Genomic DNA, 26,109 nt, shown 5'->3' on the forward strand with positions numbered 1-26,109 from the left:
TTGGGCGGGAATTGAAACCGCCACTGCTACCAGCTGAAACTTGAGCGCTGCAATTTTCCAGCCTTAACCGCGAACATGGTGCGGCCTGTTAGGTAAGTAGTTCGTTGGATACGGCACTAGTGGGGATAAAGAGCAGGAGGACACTGTAGGCAACTTGTATACAGGATTGAGGGAAAAGAGCGTTTAAGACAGAGGACAACTGTGGGAGGGGTGGGATGAACAGTTACCGGGAAACATTCCAGTCAGCAATGAGAGACACCCGTCGCTAAGAGGTGTCCCAGCTTCTTAGCTCTCACCCACTCCTTACTTTGCTTCTCAGCTGTTGCCGTTTCTTTTACCCTCGGCTCCATTCAAGTAAGATCTTGTTGTATGTTGCATTTAAACGACGTTTTGCACTTCAGCGAGCACGTACTTATTTGTCGTTTTCGTTTGTTCACCGCTAATCCTTTGGTATATAAAGAGAAGGCATTCCTGTTTATGGATTTAAAACTTCTAGACATAAAAGCCGATTTTCTTGAGTCACTCAGCTAGAAAATCGCAGGACAATACTCACCCTAAGTCATTTGACTCTAGATCCTTTACTTTCCATTAATACCACCAGAAATTATTCCTCAACTTAATCACAGTTGAATACCATCATAAGCCTAGGATAAGTCATTCATATAGTACAGTCATCGAATATATTTATTTCTGTACTGTATTAGGTACTGGAGGATACATTCTAGTATAAGGTGAGTATAGGGTCCCAAAAATAAACATGCCAATGTCATACAGTAGAAAGGAAACCCTTAACTGTAAGGAAGGAAGGATGGACTTTTCTGATGTATGTCCGGAGATACGAATTATGAGAAGTTAGCCAGGCAAAAATATGGGGCAATCCAGGTAGCAGGAATAAGAGTCAAGGCCATCAGCTTGACCGTATTAAGGGATAGCTTGAAGCTGTAGCATTAGCAAGCAGTGGGGAGAATTGTTGGGGATTAGGTCAGATAAGTAGGGCCAAAGAAGGTAGGGCGTTTTAGGCCATCTAAAGGAATTTGGATTTTATTCTAAGTACAATGGGAAACCAATGGGAGAGTTTAAATATGGGAGAGAAATCTAATTTTGCTTTTATAAAGGTCACTAGTGGAGATCGAATGGGGGATGGTGCTATAATGGAAGCAGAAAAATCACTCTATTATATCATTGGGTAGTGGTTTGGAGTAGGATGTTATTAGGGGACATGGAATAGATCAGATGAATTTGGGATAGATATAGATATATTAGAGGTGTAGAAGTGGATGTGGAAGTAAGAGAAAAAGGGAATCAAGAATGACTAATATTTTTGATCTGAACTACTAAATGGACAATCTTGCATTAACTGGGATGAGGAAATCATCAGGAAGGCAGGGGGAAAGCATCACAAGAAAGCAGGGGAGCTAAAATGCCAAACTCCCTTGTGTTCTGACTAAAGAAAATTTAAAGTCAGACACCAAAAGTCATGCAAGAGCAATTTACTATAAGTGAAAGTAAAGTCAAAGCAAAGTGAGACTTAAGCAGAGAACATGACACACACACACACACACACAGAGAGGATATGATGGCATCTCCAAATTTATTGTCATTTGATGTTTACCAGGAGAACTGGGGACCTACACTCTTTGCCAAACAGGTGTTCAACTCCTCCTTCACTTTGGGCAATGGAGTATTTGATTTTAGTCTGTCCTCTTCGTAACTGTCATGGTGTCCATCCTATTTAGGGGCTTCATTTACAAGTCAATCCCATGTTCATGTGGGCCCTGGGGTCATAGCTGGTCAGCAGTTAACCTTAGTGCCCCTGTGCTGCTAAAGGAATCTTCCTTCCCAAACAGATGGAGACACCTATAGCCATAATTCCTAGCTTTACATCAACCTTCGTGGATCCTGTCAAAAGTTAGTCCCATTGATCCTTTTCTTTTGAGGTGTTTTCCAAATAGCTCCCTTGCTTTTGTTTATTTTCTATAGATTATCTGCCATCACTTGATTTTTCATCTACTCTGATGATAGTTTAAAGAAAACCCTAAAGTAATTTAAAGAACACTTGTGATCTTACCTTGCTTTTCACCACTCATTGCTAGCTACTTGCAAACATTGGGAAAGGAACTGGGGAGTCAAGATTTCTGTTTTCAACATGTTAAATTTGAAATGGATTTTAAACATCCAAGTAGTGAAGATGTAATCCGTTTGTTAGGAATAGCTCAAAGGATAGTCTGCAAACCTCTGGAGGGTTTCTAAAACCTTCTCAGGAGATCCATGAGGTCAGTACTGTTTTGATAATAATATTTACTATTATTATTTACTTTTTTCACTCCTTTGTCATTTGTACTACAGTGATGATTTGGCACAAATCAATGCAGTGGCACCAGACTTTTAGAAGTCATTGCATTCTTAACTGCTGTGTACTCAGTGAAAAACAAAATCCAAGTTTCACTTAAAAAAGTGCTTGAAATAAGACATATTTATTATAGCTGAACCCTTGGGTGTACTTCTCTTTTTAATAAGTCTTTTGGTTTTATTTTACTATTTTTCAACCTCAGAATTTTTAAAGAGCTTTCCATAATTTTATCAGCTCTCAAATTCTTTAACTCTGAAGGAGAGTAACATAAGTATTCTTCTTTTTAATATTATATGTGAGGATATGGGAAGTACACATAAAGTACTTTACATACTGAAGAATGTTGGTTTTCTCAAGGAATAGCACTTGTAAGATTATAAGATGAACTAACCTTTTTTTATTGAACTCTTTTTATTTTAAAGAAAACCAATTGGTTAACTAGATTTCCACACTTGGGCATTTGGCAGAAGACAAAGATCTGGAGACATTTCAGTTAGTACAAAGAGGAGGAAAGAAGGAAGTAACTTTTTTCCACTTTGAATATAATTTTCTTCTAATGCTTTCTGGAGTAGTATAAAGATTCATTTCAGATCACAGGAACAAAGTCACCATTTTTTTAAGAGTCCCTTGCATAAAAAATATTATAAGATATTTTATAAAGAATGACTTTTGGTGTTGTTTATAGTGTAATAAGGAAGATGTAATGCACATGAAAAACAATAAAACATCTACAAAAGGAATTTATAAATGCCCAGTAACAACTAAACAGTATATAAATTGAACTGTTAATTACATAGATTGTCTTTATTTTGTGAGCTATGTAGATTAATTTCTTTTCTATATCAGGTATAGTTTTAACTGTATCAGCTAAGTCCCTACTTTAAAGTGCAAATCATGTTTTAGATTTAAGTACTTCAAAAAAAATATAAACACAGTTTCCTTTATTCAAGACTATTAATAGCCTTTGTGAGTGAAGGTAAGAAATTAATATTTGTATTAATGAAAAATTTCTGTCTTGGCCATAGACATAAGAAGCCAGTCAATTACTCACAGTTTGAGGACTCTGATAGTGATGGTAAGTAGAATTTCTTATTTTTGCTTAAAAAATTTGGACATTTATTTCATCAGTATTATATAATACATATAGCTCAAATATTAAATATTCCCCAATTGTATTATGAGGTAGGTCTGAAAAAAATAAGGCCTTTAAGAAAGGTTAGGCTTGAACTCTGCTGTATTTATTATATGTTTACTTGTCTCTGCCTTAAGAGAACTTTGATTCAAAAGTTTGAGAAACATTAGAGTATAGTATACTTTGAAGTAGGCTTTGTCTCTTTTTCTTTTCATGGTGCTTGGTCTCAAACACAGGACCTCACAGATGCCAGGTAGGTGCTATACCACTGAGCTGTATCCCCAGTCTAGAATTAGATTTTATATTTCTTTCCCAAACCATCCAAGTTTTCTGTAAATATTTTAGTAATTCCAAGGTTTGATGGAAACTCTTTGGCTTTGGGCATAGCCTTCAGTGCTTACAACTTGAGAAAAAAATAGTATAGAATATAACTTTGAGATTTTTGTTATAGTCATTGGTCAGCAGATATTTATAAATTGCCAGTCGTGTTCTGCATACTGGGTGGGGTGGAGGTGCCGAAAGTTGTAAATTACTGTATTCCTATGTAGGGAAGCATAAACAAGACAGCATATGTTAATAATTGCTAAAGTATGTGATTAAGACTGCATGGACCCTGAAGGTATACATACATATGTTTAAAAGCCACAGTAGCAGTTTTATAAGTGTCAAGAGAAGAACAACAGTTGTGAGGTGTGACTGGACAGAAAAATCTGTGAGAAACAATATTGGATTGGAAAAGAACATTCCTTTTGTAGGAATTAAGAAGTTTCTTTGGTAGGCTCATAGGAAGCTTATTATGGTAATGGAAAGAAAACTAAACAAAACAAAAAACTGCTACTTCTAGAAAAATTCTCTTCCCTTGTGATACTTCTTACTTTCCTTAGCTTGGTTAATGTACTAGGAATAGGTAATGTGCCTTTGGAAAAGTATTTGCCTACCTTGTGAAGTTTCATTAAAAATCATTAATAATCCCAGCTACTTGGAAAACTGAGGCGGGGGATCACAAGTTTGAGTCCAGCCTGGACAACTTAGTGAGTCCTTGTCTCAAAATTAAATAAAAAAGCCTGAGGATATAATTTAGCATTGTGGTAGACTTCTTTCCTATCATGTGCAACGACCTGGGTTCAATCCTTAGTATGACATAAAAATACATTTCCACTTTTCAATGTGATAAAAATTTACAGTTTTTCTAATGGTCTTACAGGTTTTTAATTAATCATTTTTTCCTTGAAACCCTTTGCAATTTATTTATTTTTTAGTGAACTGTTTTTTATAGATTAATATTTTAAAAAATAAAGGCCACCTAAACAATAGGAGTTGGGTGAGAATAAAGACAAACAATACCAATGAAGATTTTTTTTTAAATTTTTATACCTTTATTTTTATGTGGTGTTGAGGATCGAACCCAAGGCCTTGCATGTGCTAGGTGAGTGTTCTACCACTGAGCCACAACCCTAGCCCCACCAATGAAGATTTTTAAACTATAGAAATTAAATAACTTGCTTACCTATAAAACTTGAATTCCAACTAAAAAATAATTTTATTTCTTTTCTTTTTCATTTACACATAAATAGATGATTTTGTTTCTGCAACTATACCTTTAAACAAGAAATCCAGAACAACATCAAATGAGTCAAAACAAGATAAACCAAAACCTATGAAGAATCCCCAGAAAGAAGACATTCAACTACAAGACAAGACCCCTAAAAAAAGGTGAGAGGTAAGACAGTAAATATATGACATTAGATGTGTTTATTTAAGAGACACAGTTTCAAATTCTCAGTTTAAATTAGAATTTGAGCAGAGTTATAGATCTTGTTTAGTGACTGTCGGAGGATAGGGACATTAAAGACTATTAAACTCTCTTCTTATTTTAAAAAGGAATTCATAAACATGTGTCCCATTAAATATTGAGACAATAATAATTATGGACCTGTGCCTGCGTCTGCAGTCCTCAAATCTTACAAGACTACTTTTTAAAAAGTTACACTTTTATAAAAAGTTGAAAAATTTTTAAACCATGTATTTTTCTGCAGATAAATGATACTTTTCCTTTCCTGTGACTTGTCCAACAGTGAAGAGATCCTGTAATTCCTAGACTAAATCTGGAATTCCATTAATTGGTATCAAGAGGGAAGGGAGAGTGATGGAAAGAAGTTCTGAGAGACCCAAAACTTGTCATATGGGGAGGAGATGGGGCAAAGAGAACTATTAACTGGCACTTGGGATATTTTACTGCTAGAAGTTTCTCTATCCCATGTCATGATCTACATTTTTCATTCTTTGTTTTTGAGTTTCTCGTATATTAAACATAGTGAAACAATAGCCCATAGATGGGAGAGAATATTTGCAAATGTATAACTTAGAGACACTTGCATCCAAAGTACATTAAGAACTCAAACTCAACAGTAAAAAAGCCAGTAACCCAATTAAAATGTGCAAAAAATTTGAATAAGCATTTCTCTAAGGAAGATACACAAATAACCAATAAACACATAAAAAGATGCTTAACATCATTAACTGTCAGGGAAATACAAATGAAAACCATAGTATGATACTACTTCATACCCTCTAAATAACACTATTATTCGTAATAGCCAATAAATGGAAGCAATCCAAATGACTATCAATTACTTAGTGGAGAAATAGGATATATCTAGACAATGTGTTATTTGGCCATAAAAATAAATAAACTATTGATATATGCTGCAACATGAATGAACCTTGAAAACATTATTATGAATGAAAAAAAAAACAGACACAAAAGATCACATATTATATGATTCCATTTATATGAAATGCCTAGAATAGGTAAATACATGGAAATAGAAAGTAGATTTGAGGTTGCCAGCGACTTGGGGAGGGATAAGTGGATATGGGGTTTCTTTTTCAGGTTCTGAAACTATTCTAAAATTAGGTAGTGATGATGGTTTCACAACTTTGATTATACTAAAATCTGCTGAATTGGAAACTTTACAAGTGTGAATTTTATGGTATGTGAATTATGTCTCAATAATATTTATTGTAAAAATAATAATCCTTCAAGGTAAACTTTAGTACTTCTTTCTTTTTATAATCTTTCCTCATCTATCTCTGATTTTTCTTCCTCTTATGCTTCATAGCACTTTTGACCAACTTGAATAGGAGACTTACTGCTTTATATGAGATAATAAGTTGTATGTCTTCTGTCCCCACCTTTCTCATTACCATTACAGACTCTTGAGGGTACTTTTAGTATTCTCGGTAGTGCAGTGTCTATTTAAGTCTAGATTGGGAGGAACATATGTAAAAACAATTTTTTTTTTTTTTTTTTAAATATAAGAACTGTAATGTCTATTAAAGGGGTGTGGATGAGGTCAAGTAAGCTATCTAAGTGGAAGTGACCTTGGAACTAAGTCTGTCTTAGGTTGCGCAGGTGCTTCCTGGATAGAGCTTATGTTAAAGAGAGACATTACAATTATAGGGAACAGTAAGTTCAAAGGCACACAATGTTCCTTCAAACCTGTTAGGATATATATATGTTTTATATATATATATATATATATATATATTTATATTTATATTTATACTTTGTTACATAATATAACATATATAACCTAACAGGTTTGAAGGAACTCTGTGTGTGTGTGTGTGTGTGTGTGCGCGCATAAAACATTTTAGAAGTCTTATCCTCCAAGGTCAATTGATGATGGTTATTACTTAAAAACATTTTTGTTAGGTTAGGAGCTCTTAAATAGTAATGTAAGAAAATCTCAAACTTTGCTCTTTTGTTGAGATTGATACTTTTAGAAACACTTTATTTGCTTGTCTATTTCAGGATGACCTTAGATGACAAGCTCTTCCAGAGAGGCTTAGAAGTGGCTCTAGCTTTGTCAGTGAAGGAACTTGCAACAGTCCCCAATGATGTACAGAAGTCTCAAAATAAAAGTAACTTTGTTTTTTGTATATTTATCATTAAAAGCTTATTGTTTTAATAATCATTACTTGGGGTGGGCCTTCATAGTTGAAAGAATAAAATTTGAATACTTTGAACTATAGATAGAACAAATTACAGAGGGTATAATTAGATTCATTTCTTGATTCAGCAGTGTCAATTTCATACAAATGTATACATCTCTGCCTAGAACCCAAGGTAAGATTGGAGACATACACTATGAACCTGGAAGGTCAATTACAACTTGATATACAATGAAAATTTAATTTCTTGATCAAATGACCTATATACTTCTAGTAGTCTACCCCTTTTTTTCTCCCAACCCCAATTTTTTTTTTCTGTGTTAAAATAGTTAAACATGACCTAATCATGGTCATTTTTTATTACTGCCAAAGGTTTAAAGGTACTAATTTGGTTTGCAGGTTCCATAGATTTAAGAGAATGACTTCTGAATCTCTCTGTGGGTTTTCTTCATTGATTTTTTTTTTTTTTTTCCTGGTAATAGTGACATTCTAGAGAGATGGAAAAGACACTTGAATTCCTAAAATGCTTTTTGGGTTAAATTGTTTTGGATTAAATTCTTTTATTTAGGGGGATAAGTGAAGTGTTTTTTAAATCAGTATTGCCTCTTATTTAAACAAAGCAGTTTGATTAGGGAGATTTTTAGGATTAGAAATCAAAAAACTTCAAAAGAGAATTGTTATGTATTATATCTAAAATGGAGAAAATGAAATTTATCTCTTAAAAGACATTATAGAATGCGTAGTAGGAGTTTCTTATAAGTACCACTTCCATTGAATGATACAATTCTTAGCATTGGTATTTAAAAGTACCTGTTATCATGACTTAAAAGCCTCTTAAAATGTTTCATTTAAAGGTTATTGTAATGATTAGAGAGAATGAAAGTTAGTAAAAGCATGTCTTTGCCTACACAGAAGTGATAGTTAATATTTATTGATTATTTCCTATGTGTTGTGCAACATAAATTTACATCTAATCTCCCATACTAATCCTATGATACACAATTTTTATCTTCCTGTTATCGATGAGGAAATTAAGTCTAAGGATAAGCCCATTTATGAGCATGAATTTGAACCTAAGTCTTTTTGATTTCAGACCCCAAACTCTTAACTATATGCTAGCCTCTCCAAGTAAAATCACTGTGCTAGTTTGGGTTTCAAATCATTTATCAGTATCTAGATGCTATTACATTTTAGCACTAATCTTCCTATAGATATCAGTTTATTAAGATGCATCTGAATTTTTTCTTATTCCTAATATTTAGGCATTGAAAAACATGGCAACAGTGAAATAGAAATAATGAACAAATCTCATATATCTAATTGCAGTGTAACCAGTGATTATTTAGGTAAGTTTTTGATGGTACATTTTTTTCATCCGCAATGCTATTTTTCTAACGTTTATTTAAATTCCTGAAACTGTGACTAGAATCAGATCTTTAAATGGTAAAGACTCTCTTCTCTCTTGACTTTTGTTTCTCTAAGTTTTAGTCTTGTCCTCTTAACTACTACATATCCACTTTCTTCTCTGTTGGAGTGTCATGACTACCCATGGCTTTTGGTCCTCAGCAGTTGACCACTGAAGATAGGGACTGTATCTTCTCAGTTCCATTTTGAAAATTCTTGGGGAAAGACTATTGAATTCATCTTTAAAACTGGAGTCTATTGCCAGCGTACTGATGTGCTGTGAGTGACCCAGCTAGGACAATGTAGTCTATTACTAGGAACAGGGGAGGGATGAACCTGAGCAAGTAAGACGGTTGTCATGTCTGCTTTGCTGTTCTTGAAATATTAGCTACAACAAAGTTTTCCATTGATGTTTATGCCTCTCCTGAAGATTTGGACAAGATCACAGAGGAAGATGATGCTCGTGGTGTTCAAGGGAAAAGAAAAGCAGCATCTAAAGCTGTGGCTCAGCAGAGGAAGATGCTTTTGGAAGGCAGTGATGGTGATAGTGCTGATGACACTGAGCCAGACATCGCAACAGGTAAGTTACACTTTGCTTCAAAATTAACTCTTCTGAAATTCAGTAAAAGTTCTTGGAGGCCATTAATGTGTGCAGAACACTGTGCTAAATATTTAGGGTATGCAAACTTGAGGAACAAATAGGACAGCTAAATGCAATTGTGGCATTTTGGGGAAAAGCTTTGGGTAAGAGATCATCTTTCAGCCATGCCTTGAAAAATGAGGATCTTTTAGATCAACTAAAGGGATAAAATTGTATTTCTGAATGATGAAAAAGCATGCAGAATGGAGTAGACAAGTGTACATACCAGAGTTTAGGCAGTGCTTTTTTTCTAGGACCACTACTGTACTTTCCATATTACATCACTGGCTTATATTATCTCATGCAGTACAGGAAAGAGCATGTGGGAAATGAGGGTTAATAAGATTGTTGTGGTATAGTCTCTTCTCTATTCCAGAATGTTGAAGCATATGTAATTAAGTGAAGGTATATTGTTACTTTCATAAATGTCATGATTTTCAAAAACTAGCTTTTATACTCTATCCTTCTTTTCAAAAATTATTGAGAATTGGATGGAAATGGTGGTGCATGCTGAGGCAGGAAGATTGTAAGTTTGAGGCAGCCTCAGTAACTTAGCAAGAACCTGTCTCCAAATAAATAATAAAAAGGGTTGAGAATGTGGCTCATCTCCTGGTCCAATCCCTAGGATCAAACAAACAAAAAGTTAGTGAGTTAAACTAGTAAAATCTGAAGTAAAAATTACTGATGGAAAATTATAGTGATAATGGTAATAGATAACAGTTGTGTTTGATATATGTCAGAAGTTGTTCTCATAAAATTGGCATAATGTCCCCATTTTCAAGAAGAGGAATCTGAAGCACTGTAAAGTTAGTAACCTGTCTGAGTCAGACAACATGTATAAGGGGTTGGGGGAAAATGATTCCAAGCCGCCTGTTTCTCAGTTTCAACACTGCAGTGTTCTGCTGCTGGAAATGGTAGAGCACAGCGGTGCCCAGGAATCTGATGCAAAAGCTGCAAATAAAGTGGATTCACCAGAAGCTTCATTGTTTTAGAACAAAGTATATATAATTTTGTTATATATTTTATATATATAATCTTCTGTTTTAGGTGATGATTCTGAGGAGGATTCTGATTTTGATGAGAGTGAAGATAATGATGAAGACTTTACTATGAGAAAAAGTAAAGTTAAAGAAATTAAAAAGAAAGAAGTGAAGGTAAAATCCCCAGTAGAAAAGAAAGAGAAGAAATCTAAATCCAAATGTAATACTTTGGGTAAGCTTGGTCCCAAATACTTAATTTTATAAAGGAAATGTATTGGGTTTGATTGCTGCAAATTTCTTGTCATTGCCTTTGCTCACCTTAATATTTTATTTTTAGTTAAAATATAAAAGAAAGCAGCATAAGAGGAGGTGGGAAAAAAGCAGATGATGATTCTGAGTCCCCCCTAACTGTGCTAGCACTAAATATGTATTTTCATGCTTTAGTACAGCCACCTGCTGTGAACTCCATCATCACCTGTATCTTATGATGAGAAGACTGAGGCTCAGAGGTTAAATATTCTTTGAAAGCCTTTTTTTTTTTTTTAAGAGAGAATTTTTTTAATATTTATTTTTCAGTTTTCGGTGGACACAACATCTTTATTTTATTTTATGTGGTGCTGAGGATCGAACCCAGTGCCTCGTGCATACCAGGAGAGCGAGCTACCGCTTGAGCCACATCCCCAGCCCCTCTTTGAAAGTCTTACATCTAATAAGTGAGGGGCTGGAATTTGAATGTAGTTTGTCAGTTCAGAAGATGAACTCTTATCTCCTAGATCACATTTTCTCTGGGCAATTAAACGGGGCAGCTTGAATGGTTCTAATTTCTTGCTTTTGTGCTTGGCCTACTCTTCTATTTGAGAGATCTTTGTCCAGATGTTTAGGGCACTTTTGATTTTTGTTTTCCCAAAACAAATCTAGTTAGAAACCATTTTTATAGTGAAACTTGGAATTTGTGATGACTTGAACATGGAATACCTGTTTCTTGTGTTAAAAAAGTTAGGATGTTTTTTAACTCATCATTTTATAATAATTATTGTAAAAGATAACATTCTTTAAGTAAATTTGTTTTATTATTGCTATCAACTTTTCTGTCTTAGTTTTTGTATGCATATGTATATTTATTATTTGAAACTACAGTTTCTACTGGTCAGATTTTAGGATTTGCTCTCACATTAAATAGCATGGTGCTAAGTACTTACTAAGAATTAAATAAAAGTTAAATACCAGTTGAGTCATATTCTTCCCTCTGTTCTATTTTGAATTAGTAACCTTTAGATTAGAATGTTTTTTAAATTGACAAATTCATCTGGTTTCCACATGTTAAAATTTAAATGTAGGAGCTTTTAGAGATAAAACTGTTAGTTTCCTAATACTGTTATAACAGATTACCCCAAACTTCACTTCAAACAACACAGTAATTATTTTACAGTTCAGAAGTCCAAAGTGTTCCTCAGAGGGCTAGAATCAAGCTGTCAGCAGGACTGTGTTCGTTTGTGGAACTCTAGGGGAGAATATACCTTTTGCCTTTTCCAGCTTCTGGAGGGTCTGTGATCCTTGGCTTGTAGCTCTGTTCCATCTGGACTTTCTCACATCATGTCAATCTAATGTTGACTCTCTTAAGGACCCTAGTGATTACACTGTCCAGATTCAAGATAATATCCTCCACAGGTCCTAACTTAATCACATGTGTACATAAGGTAGCATATTCACATGTTCTGGAACTTAGAATATAGTCATCTTTGAGGGGCCATTATTTTGTGTACTACTAGGTATAGTAAGAAAAAATGATTAGGTATTTGTGCTTTTTCACCAACCCACACTAAAAACTAAAATTTCAGTTTTCCTTGGGATTTACCATTTAAAGTCTTTTCTGTATATCTTGTAGCAAGTTACTTTGCAAGAGACATTAGTATATAATGTTGAAAATAAATTGTATTTGTTAAGTAAGAATGAGGAAAAGTGGATTATATTTCTAGTCCTATTAATGCATTGCTTAACTTTTGAGAAATTTTTATTGATTTTTTAAAAAAATGAATGACAGCGGAATGCATTACAATTCTTATGACATATACAGCATAATTTTTCATATCTCTGGTTTTACATAAAGTATGTTGACACCAATTTGTGTCTTCATACATGTACTTTGGATAATGATGTCTATCGAATTCCACCATCCTTGCTAATCCCCTGCCCCCTCCTTTTCCCTCCCACCCCTCTGCCCTATCTAGAATTCATATATTCTTCCCATGCTCCCCCTCCCTACCCCACTATGAGTCAGCCTCCTTATATCAGAGAAAACATTGGGCATTTGTTTTTTTGGGATTGGCTAACTTTACTTAGCATTATCTTCTCCAATGCCATCCATTTACTGCAAATGCCATGATTTTATTCTCTTTTATTGCTGAGTAAAATTCCATTTTGTATATATGCCACATTTTTTTTTTTTTAATCCAATTACCTATTGAAGGGCATCTAGGTTGGTTCCACAGTTTAGCTATTGTGAATTGTGCTGCTATAAACATTGATGTGGCTGTGTCCTGTAGTATGCTGTTTTTAAGTCTTTTGCGTATAGACCAAGGAGAGGGATAGCTAGGTCATATGGTGGTTCCATTCCCAGATTTCCATACTGCTTTCCATAATGGCTGCACCAATTTGCAGTCCCACCAGCAATGTATGAGTGTGCCTTTCTCCCCACATCCTCGCCAACACTTATTGTTGTTTGTCTTCATAATAGCTGCCATTCTGACTGGAGTGAGATGATATCTTAGAGTATTTTGATTTGCATTTCTCTAATTGCTAGAGATGATGAACATTTTTTCATATATTTGAACATATTCATATATTCTCTTCTGAGAAGTGCCTGTTCAGGTCCTTGGCCCATTTGTAGATTGGGTTATTTGGTTTTTTGGTGCTTAGCTTTTTGAGTTCTTTATATATGCTAGAGATTAGTGCTCTACTGATATGTGAGGGGTAAAAATTTGCTCCCAGGATGTAGGCTCTCTGTTCACCTCATATTGTTTCTTTTGCTGAGAAAAAGCTTTTTAGAAAATTTGATTCCATCCCATTTATTGATTCTTGGTTTTAATTCTTGTGCTATAGGAGTCTTATTAAGGAAGCTGGAACCTAATCCCACATGATGAAGATTAGGGCCTACTTTTTCTTCTGTTAGACGCAGAGTCTCTGGTTTAATTCCTAGCTCCTTGATCCACTTTGAGTTGAGTTTTGTGCATGGTGAGAGTAGGGGTTTAATTTTCATTTTATTGCATATGGATTTCCAGCACCATTTGTTGAAGATGCTATCTTTTCTCCAATACATGTTTTTGGCACCTTTGTCTAACATAAGTTAGCCACTAGCTACATGTAGGGTTATATTATATTTAAGTTAATTAAAATTAAATAACATTTGAAAGCCAGTTTCTCAGTTTTGCTAGCCACATTTCAAGTATTCAAAAATAGTATGTGGCTAGCAATTACCATCTCTGATAACACAAAATATAGAAAATTTCTACCATAGAAACTTATGCTGGACAGTCAGGGGTTATGGATGTAACATTGGGAAGAGTATGTAGTGAATGTGTTCATATTTGTATACATTTAGAAACCCCTTAGGTATCTTAAAACAAGCATTGTCTCAAAGTGAGATTCTGTTCTACCTCTCTTTTTGTCCTCCTTCCTCACCTCCCACCCCAGCAAAAAGAACACAAACCTGCTCCCATTCTTACATTCATTCTCAAAGTAAACAATGGCCTCAAAGCTGTTCCCCATGAGAGGAACTTGCAAGTTATAGATTATTCTTCATCTCCATCACCACCTCCCCACATCTAATTACTAAAACATGTTTAATTGCTACTATCCCCTCCCTTCTCCACCTTAGCTCAGGCTCTCATCACCTCTCCTGGATTACCATAATAGCTTTCTGAGTGGTCTATTTGCCTTACATTACCACCAGGAAGATGCTTTCAAAATGCAAGTTACTCCTCAGAAAATTTAATACATGATTGTGGATCAGACTCCTTTATATGGCTTGTAAAGCTCTTCATAAGTGATTGTACCCTGATTGTGTCTCTCACCTTTCCTATTCTTAAGATTCCTGCTCCAGACATACTGAACCAGTACTGGTCCTGGAACTTGTTATACTTTACAGCTTTGCATTATGCTGTACTCCCTCTGCCTAGAAAATTTCCCTCAATTCATCTTTACCCTTTAGCCTTTAGTTCAGCCCAGCCTCATCCCCCTCCTGTGACTTCTAAACACATACCAGGTTGTAAGTTCCCTTCCTACTGGGTATTCTTCTAGAGAGTGACATGTTCCTTCGCACACTGCGTTAGACACAGCTCTTTCCTGTCTTTCCTAGGCCAGTGACAGAACCACAAATTCCTTGGGAGTAGGATTCATGAGTTATATAAACTTTTTGTAATCCTAGAGCCTATTGACTCCCTGACACATACTGATGAGACACTATTGTGTAATGGTTACAAGAATGAATTTCTGGTTCAAACCTGGTTTCTAATCCCAATTCAGCATGTAGTAGGTGTCAAACTACAGGCAAATTGCTTAACCTCTGTTTCCTTTTCTGTATTATAGTTGCTGTAAAAACTGAAGGGTAGTGTGTGTGAGACCACATTGCCTGGCATAAAAATTTTCATAGAAGATGGCAGTCCTAACCAGGTGTGGTGGCTCACACCTGGCATCCCAGCAACTTGGGAAGCTGAAACAGGAGGATTGCAAGTTTGAGTTCAATCTCAGCAATTCAGCGAGGCCCTAAGCAAGTTAGCTAGACTATCTCAAAATAAAAAAGGCAAAGGCTGGGGATGTGGCTCAGTAGTAAAGTGCCTCTGGGTTTAATCCCCCGTACCAAAAAAAAAGAGAAGGCAATCTTGAAGCTTTCAGTAAAAATTTCTTGACTTGTTTTTCGAATTTGATATTGCCTTTTTAATTTTATATGGTTATGAAACTTATAATTTTTATGCATACATGCTAGACTTGAACTATCTTCCCAATGACAAGCTTCTTTGTGTGTATTTTTCAAATAAGTGACTTCAGTAGACTCTGCTGCAGCTGCTATCAAATCAGAATCTCAGACTTTACCCGAGGAGGCTTATCATTCTTTGGAGGTCACTAGGAAACCATTGCAAATACACAGTCCTTCAGCTGAAGTCAAGAGACCGAAGTGGGTCCCACCAGGTATGGTATATTTGCGATCAAGGGCAAGGGGTTTAGAAAATTACCAGTGGTAGATTCTTTTCTCCCTAGTTCTAAATGTTACATGTGAGCTTTTCCCCATATTACTGTATAGTCTTCAAAACCATTGTTTTTAATTACTGCATTTTTATATCTATTAGGCATCCAGGTCATATATGATTTTTTTTTCATTGTTATAAATAAGTTTGCCATAAGCACAGACATCCTTATTGTAGAAATCTGGCATATCGCTGATTATTTTCTTAGGGTAAAAGTACCACTAGTAGAATTATAGGGTCAGCAAGTGTAAACATTTGAGATTCCTGATATTTATATTTCTGATAACAAAAGTCTTTTGTGCTCAGTACCTGCTGACCTCTGCATTCTTATCAAAGCTTTGGGGTTTGTAAATGGGAATTCCAGCATTTAACAAATACCTTAGTAAACTCAGCCTCTGGCTCTTACAAATTTGACTTCTCTTTGTTTTCTTTTGCTACCCAGCCAAATCTTACTGATCCTTTAAGAATTTCCTGGACCTAGCTGGGTGTGGTGGTGCACGCCTGTGATCCCAGTGGCTCTGGAGGCTGAGGCAGGAGGATCACAATTTCAAAGCCAGTCTCAGCAAAAGTGAGGTGCTAAGCAACCCAGTGAGATCTGGTCGGTCTCTAAGTAAAATACAAAACAGGGCTGGGGATGTGACTCAGTGGTTGAGTGCCCCTGAGTTCAATCCCCAGTACAAAAAAAAAAAACAATTCCCTGGACTGGACTTCAGCTTCATCTAGGTCGAAAATATTGCTGCGGCCCAACCAGTCCTGTGTCCACTTTCATCCAATTACATGAACCGTCTACTTTAGTCAAATTGTCCATTTTCTATCCCTTAAACACATTGTATGTATTCTTCTACCCAGGTCTCTATCATATTTCTGTCCCCTCTCCCTTTTGGAGTCCTTCCAAACCTACTCAAGGTTCACTTCTTTTGAATGATCTTTTTTGATTGGCCCAAAATTAAATGCTGGTCTCTTCCTGAATGATGGCTAGGTATTAACATACAGAGTTAGGGCTCAACTGTGAGGCTACATGATTACTTGGTTTACCTGAGTCTTCATTTTATTATCAGAATTATGAAGACCTAATATAATGTTTAAAGTTCTTTCTGGTTAAGATTTTCAATGAGGACTTTAAAGTTTTTAGAGAAGGAAAGGTGGGAAAGTTAGTTACTGAAATAATGATACCATATCATTCAAAAAGTAATACTAAATATATTTTTTTCTGTAAATAATTAGTGATTCCTCAATGGAAGAAAAATTTTTTAAATGGTATGACTATATAAGTTAAAAAGTAGCATGATCAAAAAAATTAAAAGGAGATAGTGAAATGATGGGTAAAGAGTTAATATCATAAAGCACACAGTGCTGACAGATTGAGTATGTGATAGGGCAGACAAATGATAATGGGTGAACAGGACCCCTTGGACTTGAGAGCTTCTGCCCCTCTTGAAGGAAGCAGAGCTACTCAGCTCCATCAGATTGTTTGTATGCAGGGAGATAGGTTGGTACATACAGATCTGATATTTTCAAGAGAAGCCAGAAATTCAGATTTTAATATGAAATCTCCTCATTTTTAAATATGACCTTTTAAAAAACCATGTAGACCAAACAGCATTTTTTTTTTTTTTTTTGTACTGAGATTGAACCCAGGGGTGCTCAACCACTGAGCCACATCCCCAGCTCTTTTTGTTTTATTTAGAGACAGGGTCTCACTGAGTTGCTAAGTACCTCACTAGATTGCTAAGGCTGGCTTTGAACTCTTCAATCCTCCTGGCTCAGTCTTCCCGAAATAGCGTATCTGAAAGCTAGATTTGGCCCTAGGTTGCCAATTTGTTGCCTGTCTTATTCAATTTGAGAAAACCATCTAGAACCCAAAGGAAAAATGAACCAGGGATATAAAAATCCCAGTTCTTCCAAGAAATACAACAATGAAAAATGAAGAGTTTCACTCTCATTAGTAATTAAAGAAGATCTATTTGCCATTTAAAAACTTGTTTAATACTTGAAAAATAGATTCTTTTCAAGTAGTACTTATAAAAATTGTAAACTTTAAAAATACATGAGTTTTTTTTCATTACTTTAGAAATTATAGTTGTCTCTATTTCTTTATGCCTTTACAACCGAATTACTTTTCATTTCAGCTTTGGTTCATTACCTTGCCTTCTGGGGATAGTTGAAAATGGGCAATACATTGAATTTCTCTTATCCGAGGTGCTTGGGACCAGATTGTTTCAGATTTTGAAGTTTTTCAAAGTTTGGATTTTCACATTAGGGGTGCTCTCCCTATACTCTATTCTTTCTGTCATTTAGTACTTGCCATTATTTTGAATGTTTATTTTATTGCTTGATAGACTGTGGAAAACAGAACAGTGCTTAACTATTTTTTTAATTTTGTTTTGTTTTAAGAATTAATCTTTGTTAAGAGATTTCTGACATGATTTGTGTTACATCTTGTGTTTTCTTTTAGCTGCATCCGGAAGTAGCAGCAACAGCAGCAGTCCAATGGCAGGAGTTTCCATTAGGTCCCCAAATCAGAGTCTCCGCCTTGGCTTATCCAGATTAGCACGAGTTAAGCCTTTGCATCCGAATGCCACTAGTAGCCGAGTGTGGTAGCAAAGAAATGTTTGATAGAATAACAGTTTTAAAAGTGTATTTATATTTCACTTGTGTTTAAGATTAAGGAGGGTATTGTAATATAGAAGAATCCTTTAACATGTCACATAAATGATCTTAATCTGTTTTGTGATTATGTGCTCTAAAGAGCTCTTCAAGACTTCAAAAAGAGGTTTGTTCATAAGAAATACCTTCTCATGTCATTCCTTCTGAAGAGCTGTTCTGTTTTCTTATGTATCATAAGTCATTGTCTTTTTTAGTGGTTGTCAGTTTAATGTGGAGGAAGTCTGTATCATGCGCTGTACTTTTCTAGTCACATGATGTTCCTTTGTGACACTTAAACTATTCAGAGTGTATCTGACAAAGGGAAACATTCTCATTTCTTTCAGGAGATAGTTTGAAATCTTATAAGCTACTTACTTTATATTGTCAGTTTTACTGCAAGGATGTTTGGTATTTTAACCAAATCTTATTAATAGTAAGAATAAAGAATCATTTTACATATTACAATGGATACTATACTATGGCATAAGACTCCTACTTGGAATTTGATGATTATTATATAGCAAATATAATGACATTTTATGAACTCTTCATTGTCAAAACCTTAAATAAAAGTGAAAAAGTTTTGAAGTGCTCTTTTCTTGATACCATTGCATTTATCGATCTCTAATCTACATTTCTTAATAAAATAAAATAAAAATAAGCTCTGTTGAAAACACAAACAAGGGGAAGCTATTTCTTAATCACTTTATATGAAGCTAGTACTTTAAGGAGTAGCTGTCAAGTTCTTAGTCATCCCTAATTTGATATTAGAGCTTTTCAGGAAGCTTAGGTTTGAGTTTATTGTGAATAAAAATAGTGATGATGCGGGCTGGGGTTGTAGCTCAGTGGCAGAAAGTTTTCCTAGCATGTGTGAGGCACTGGGTTCAATTCTCAGCACCACATACAAATAAATAAATGAAATAAAGGTCCATAGACAACTAAAAATAATTTTTAAGAATAGTGATGATTATATTTATGGTGAGAATTTCAACCTACTCCTGTTCACTGTTTAATAATAATTTTCAATCATGTTAAACATTAAAAAATGTGTAATACCTATCAGTTCACATGGAACTTTCTATATTAACATGAAAAGTTAATTTTGAATTTATGATTAAAGTGAGCATTCGCCCTGTTGTACATTTTTTCTTACCTAGTATATTTTTTTTACTATCTATACTACCTCACCTACCCTATCCCACTTTTTAAACATTATTTTCCAGTTAACATAATATTGAGTTATTCTATAGTGCATGCACTTCAACAAAAACCATTAAGGGCCTGCTCTGGTTTAGGTATAGATATCATTGATTACTCATCGCCCCTAGCTTGAGAACTACTTTGTTTTGTTATTCATATTAATAGTTTCTATTTGAAATTTACCCTAAAGTATATTAAAACACTTGCCTGGCTGAAAACACTACTAACCTTTAGTTGCCAAACCCAATGTACATTTTTTCTCACCTTGTCTTATATACACTATCACACCCCAATCAAAATATTTTATGCCATTAGTTCATGTGACACCTTTCTTTTGTCATTTTCTCCCCACCTCCTGCTTACTCTTCATTATTTTGTAGCTTTCTAATCCTTTGTGTCACCTATACCATCTCTCACCACACTATCATGTTCTGTGCAGTTCCACTATACCCTCCCTGCTCTTCAAGTTTAGATGTTTTCAGACTCCAGTGATCACTACTTGTGACAGTGACTTCCAAATTACGATCATTATTCTACATCTTGATCTTGACACCAGACCTGCTGCTTGATGTTTGGCAACTGGATGTGAGTCAATCTGGATCCATCCCTCAACAACTTCCTTCCTGTAGAATTTTCTGTTGATACATGACACCACTATCAAGGCTGTCTAAGGTGTAATCCTGGGATTCAGTCTTTTATATTTTGCATCTGGCTACCAAGCTTTATTTCATTTTCTAAATTTCTTGAAACTGCTTTTCCATTTGCTCTTACCCTGAAATAAAATCACATATTAATTCTAAGCAGCATCCTTGCCTTGATTTTTTTGGGGGGGCTGGGGGTGGACACTGAGGATTGAACTCAAGGGTGCTTTAACACTGTTACATCCCCAGCCCCCACCCTACCCTTTTTATTTTAAAATTTAATACAGGGTCTAAGTTGCTTAGGGGGTCTGGCCACGTGGCTGAGGCTGAGGCCTGGAACTCTAGATCCCCCTGCTGTGGTCTCCAGAGTCGCTGGGATTACAGCATGCCCCATCGCACTCAGCATCTTGATTCTCAATCTACTTTCCCTAACTTCCATAATGTGACTGGGGAATTTCCTAAAATCTGAACATGCACCTTTCTGCTTTACAGTCCTCACACTCCTTAGCCCACCTAATTCCAAGCCACTTCATATATGACTGGTCGCCATCTGCCTTTTCAATCTTGTCTCATTTGCCCCTGTATACCTTTGACCCTGCCTCACAAAACTGAGTGCTGGTACCCAGAACCAAGCTTCCACATGGGTTTGGACCTTCAGACTTGTGGGGACTTACTTGCCTTCTTTACAGGGCTATATAATATTTGTTCTTAAAGCTCAAGTTCAACTTAGCTTTCATTTGCATGTCTATTTTCTCCATGCATCAGACATTGTACTCCAGCATAAACTTCTGTCATTTAACTATAACTTTCCTTTTCATGCGTTCCTAAAACCTGGTGCAGATTAAATGCTCAAGAAAGTGTTCATTTAATGAGTACATAGAACTTTTGCTATGTACTTCCACATGCTTTTTTTGAAGAAGGAGAGGGAAGGGTTACTTTCACGTGTCTGGTGTGCTTAACCTACTTTAATCTCTCTACCCTGGATTTTGTTCAAATGTTGCCTGGTCCGTTAAAAAAAAAAAAAAAAAAACTGGGGCAAAAGAAGGGGGAGGAGGGGAAAGATGTGTTCTTTAGGTTGATGTAAAAGGTGATTTGGGACTGGACCAGAGAGCCTAAGCTCATTCAGCTGGAGTCACAAAAAGGGCAGATGTCGTTCCTATAGCGACGGAAGGAGGGTGTGGTCCTCCCCTTCACTCTGCAGGCCACTCACCCGATCCTCTGCAGCCCCCAGGGCAGTCTGCGCCAGCCGGATGCAGCTCCTCCCACCTCTTAACCTCACCCAGACCAAGAAAGGGCCGAGGAGGCAGAAAGGCGCGAGCCTGAGCCCCCTAGGGTCGGCTAAGTCTTTCCTGGGAAGAAGATCCGCGGCAGGAGCGGGTGGACGAAAGGTGTACCGAATGCAAAAAAGTAGACCGGCAAGTGTGGTCCGAGGAGACAGTGGGGCGGGTGTGGGTGTGCGGAGAAGGAAAATGCCTTTTTAGACCTTGCTCCCGGCAGCCTTGTCCTCAGGACGCTACTTCTGTATATTTTGCTGTTAATAGAACTTTGCAACACCAACTCCAGTGGAGTGCGGGAGATTCTAGGGAATTTATAAGACCTACCCTGAAACTGCTTCCAGCACTCACCCCAACAACTGGGCATTGAAATTTTCTTCCTCCTTTTCTGCCTCTTCACTGCAGTTTCGCTCGGAAGTAATTAGGAGTCTGCAACCACACGCCTTGCATTGATGAGGCTGTGGCTGGCATTAGCATATTCCAGCCCGCCCCTTATTCCTGGTCGCCCCTGTGCTCAGCTGGAACTCAACCCCTTGACACTAGAGTGTGTTATTGTACACTGGAGTGTGTTATTCATACATCTGAAGCAAGCTTTGCTTCTGAGTGGTGCTTGCTTCGGCTCTTAGGAGGTCCCCAATATTAGCAAGTTTTTCCTTTAAAAAGATGATGAACAATGCAAACAGAATTTCAAAGTCTAGTTATTTTGTGACATTTTCTGTTTGAAATATCCACAAGCCCGTCAGGGCTTGAGAAACTGACCCCTCTAACATGTTTTAAATAACTGCCAGCATCATTAATCATAATTCAAATTTCACTGTTCAGCTTATATTGATATAGAAAAATTCAAACCGCCTTAGAAACAACTAATATAAATGTCTTTTGTCTTGTTTGAGTGATTTCATCACCTGCATGTGGTAGGTGTGTAAATCTAGGGGTTCTAAGAAATTCTTCAAACACGGATGATACCTAATTGGTTCAGAGATTTAAACCTTCTCTGCTTTAGTCCTTATTCATGGGGGAAAAGCTAAACCTGAAGGGGATCTCTAGAAGTGCCAGCCACTGAACTTGGCCCTCTCCAACTCCATGTTGCTGCCTACAACTTGGCTAGAATGCGTGCTTCTCAAACTTGTGGAGGACCAGGAGCTGAGAGTTGTGGCTTTAGGTGACTCCAACCCCCATGTGAGTGTGGCGTGACAGCTACATTAATAAAAATACAACAACCACATCAAGGGATGCAATGGTTTCCCTTCCTGATTTAGTAATGACTAGAACACAGGTTAGGCTCCAGAAAACTGTAGCCACTTTAAGAGATCATAAAAAAATAGAAAATAGAGGGGGAACAATCACAATGCAGGCTCTGTCAGGCTTAGATCATGCTCTATCATAGGAAAAGGCATTTAAGACAACCCCCCACAATGCCAGGAGATGGGTAAGTGCACAAGAGAGTAATAATAATAATAATAATAATAATAATAATAATAATATTTTTCTATTTAAGGTTTGAACACTTGAGAACTCTTGAGTAGGAAGAAAGGCAGATTTGTTCTTTGTTGCTTCACAGAGAATAGCAAAGGATCAGTAGAAGATATTTTGCTCAATATCAATTATTCTTCCCACAGATTTTTATTGAGCCAACCATATGTAAATTAACAGCTAAGTGTGAAATGAGTTTCCTGGAAAAACAGTGGGCTGTGTCTGAGGAATGTTCCAGCACAGACACGTGATTGTCAAGGAAACCATAGAGAGGATTCCTGCCCAGGCAGGGAAAATGGACAAGATGTTTTTTAAAGTCTGTTACACCTCTTAAGAGCCTGGGGTCACTGAACCATGAAGAATTTCAAGGACAATGCAGAGGGGCAGAAGTGGGTGTCACTTAAATACATTAAACACATTGTTTCCATTTCAAAGAGATGCAAAGGGGCAGGGTCACTCCTACCCCTTCACTGCCACAATTTATTTTTCTTTTTTTTTCCCAGTTTTTGGGAGTAGTCAGGTTTTTTAAAATTATAATTATTGGCAAATATTGTACAAATTGAAGGATTCACTGCAATATTTCCATGCCTATATACATGGTGCATTATTTATGTCCAGCCGCCCTTCTTCCATTCAAGCCCCCCTCCCTTACCCCTTCCTTTTAGCACCCTTCCCAGTACCTAAAAGTCCCTCTTAATTCCTCAGTGTTCCCACTCCCTGTTGTCCTTCCCCATCTCTAGTGACCACTGTTCTGTTCTGTACTTCTACAAGGCTGAATTTTTGGTCTCCTTAAATGAATGAGAACATGTGGTATTTATCTTTTCAGTGTCTGGGTTATTTCACTCCAAAATAATGTTATCCAGATGCATCCATTTTACTACAAATAACAGGAATTTCATTTTGTGTGTGTGTGTGTGTGTGTGTGTGTGTGTGTCTGAGTAGTAATCCAATATGTAAATATACCATATTTTCTTTATCCATTCATCTGCTAAGGGCATCTGGGTTGATCCCATATTTTGGCTATTGTGAATGGTGCTGCAACAAACATGGGGTGAAAGTATCTTTGGTACCAAGATTTCAACTCCTCTGGGTATATGCCCAGTCGTGGCATTGCTGGGTCCTATAGTAATTTTATTTTTAGTTTTTTGAAGCATCTCTCATTGTGTTCCACAATGACTGTATTAATTTACATTCCCACAAGCACACTGCCACATTTTTTGCTCCAGGGAATAAAGATTAAGCCACTAACAATGGCTATGGAAATACTGAAATCATAAATCATAACAGGTAAATCTCAGAAGACATTTTCTTTGTGGACACTGAAATACTCTACACAGAGATAATACATATGTATAAGATACTGTGCAATGATGCTGGTACCGTTGTTTGTGGGGCAGTTTTGCTCTACAGACTCCCAAATCCTTGAAAACAAGGATTCTGTTTTCTTTATCTTTAATTCCCCATGCTTAACATAGTTGCTGGCCCACAGTTGATGCTCTGAACATTTTTGATGAATTATCTAAACTATTTCAAATTTCTATTCTTCCAGAAAATTGGCACTAAGAATTTTCAATGACAAGCCACTGATCTTGCTTGTTCTTATGAGGAATTAAAGTAAATAAAAACAAGCTCATCATCCATGCCCCCAAGAGGCACACAATGGAGATGAGATAAAAAATATATACATCTAAGATAATTAAGTAGTAACATTAAAGCTATTGATCAGGTGACAAAATGAGAAAAAAAAAATACTGTTGAATTCCAGAAGAAAGAGAGTGGTGTGGAGAGGTAGGGAAATTCCGATCTACATATAAGAAAATAACAATTTTTTTTGATTCATTTTTTAGATTCGTTTCTCAAAAGAACTTTCACTCAAAGCCAGGTGCTGTGGCGCAAGCCTATAATCCCAGTGGTTTGGGAGGCAGGAGGACCATGAGTTCAAAGCCAGCCTCAGCAATTTAGTGAGGCCCTAAGCAACTCAGTGAGACCCTGTCTCTAAATAAATGCAACAGGGGCTGGGGATATGGCTCAGTGGTTAGGTGCCCCTGGGTTCAATACCTGGTTCCAAAAAAAAAAGGAACATTTGTTTACTCTAGCTCTGAACTAAGTAAGTTTATTTTCTTCAATCCTTCATGCAACAAGATACAAACAAATATAGACATTTTAATTCTTTTTCTTCATCATTTGCCATATATTTTGAGGATTAAAAAGTGGCTTTTCAAAGTTTTGAGTAGGGAGCAAGTGTTATTTTTGGAAGTCAGATTGAATGCATAGAAAGGCACAGAATAGTCTGTGATAACTACAGAATCATGAAAGGGAGGTAAATAATGGAATAAGTCATAAAAGTGTGTGTCAGGAAGGGGCAAAATTGTGACGTATGCAGTCAAGGGGAGAAATAAAAAAATGTCCACGCATTTCTGCCCCTTTCAATACTTTATTCACACAAATTAATCAATACAGTTTCACTCTATAGGTTCTTAATCAAGAAAACAACAATCCTTAATGCTAGGCTCTGCAATAGACATAATCAATTCATAGCAAACGATTCTAGATTAATTGATTCACAGCACACAATTCTAGATGAATTCTAAGCACTGCAAAACACATTTAATCATGATAGGCTAATGACAGACATTTCCTCTGCAGGCTAAGTTCAAAAGTCTGAAGCCTTAGGCTTTATGTCCAGCAGATGCATACTCACTCAGACCGCGGTGATCAGGTCCGGAACCAAGGAAGACTTCCTGGCGTGGAGTGGACGACGGGTTGAGGAGTGGGGAGGAGGGAGAAGTTGTGGCTCTCACCAAGGTCCTGACGAGGTAGTAGAGTTTGAGAGCGGTGAGGATCACACAGAGGATCAGGAAACGATGACAAGTGATGGGATGTCCGGTCCTCATCCGGCTCTCCAGCTAGAGTGCATCCTTGTTTCGGCTGGCTGAATCCCTGTTCATTTGCTCCGTCTTTTATACTAAATTTTGAGGCTTTTAATCCCCCTTTCAATCCTTATCAGCTACCACCGGATTTCTCAGTGACATTATTTACCTTGGGGTCAGAAACATCTAGTCTGGTGGTCTCCACCCTGATCTTCTCGCCTTTTCCTTTATCAGGGGAGGACAGCCTGCCAGGGGCTTCACTCTGTTTATCAGGGTGAGGGGAAGGAACTTGATTGTGACCA

The 26,109-nt window shown here is 36.6% G+C and overlaps 2 protein-coding genes across 2 annotated transcripts in view; both read left to right on the forward strand.

Annotated features, from left to right (window-relative positions):
- The first annotated feature begins 4 nt into the window (after positions 1-4).
- On the forward strand, positions 5-18,937 carry Rad51ap1 (RAD51 associated protein 1). The gene is made up of 9 exons (XM_027951226.2): positions 5-92; positions 3,376-3,425; positions 5,057-5,195; positions 7,300-7,409; positions 8,702-8,785; positions 9,274-9,423; positions 10,531-10,695; positions 15,498-15,647; positions 18,159-18,937. The coding sequence occupies exons 1-9, from the start codon at positions 76-78 to the stop codon at positions 18,302-18,304; spliced, it is 1,011 nt and encodes a 336-aa protein (XP_027807027.2). The 5' UTR covers positions 5-75; the 3' UTR covers positions 18,305-18,937.
- Positions 18,938-22,875: 3,938 nt separating this feature from the next.
- Positions 22,876-26,109, forward strand: part of Dyrk4 (dual specificity tyrosine phosphorylation regulated kinase 4) — a 51,510-nt gene continuing 48,276 nt past the window's right edge. Inside the window, exon 1 of the mRNA XM_071609223.1 lies at positions 22,876-22,893. The gene's annotated coding sequence lies outside the window, so the exon portion shown is untranslated. The remainder of the gene's footprint in view (positions 22,894-26,109) is intronic.

This window comes from Marmota flaviventris, chromosome 3, assembly GCF_047511675.1.
Source record: "Marmota flaviventris isolate mMarFla1 chromosome 3, mMarFla1.hap1, whole genome shotgun sequence".
Lineage (NCBI taxonomy): Eukaryota > Metazoa > Chordata > Mammalia > Rodentia > Sciuridae > Marmota > Marmota flaviventris.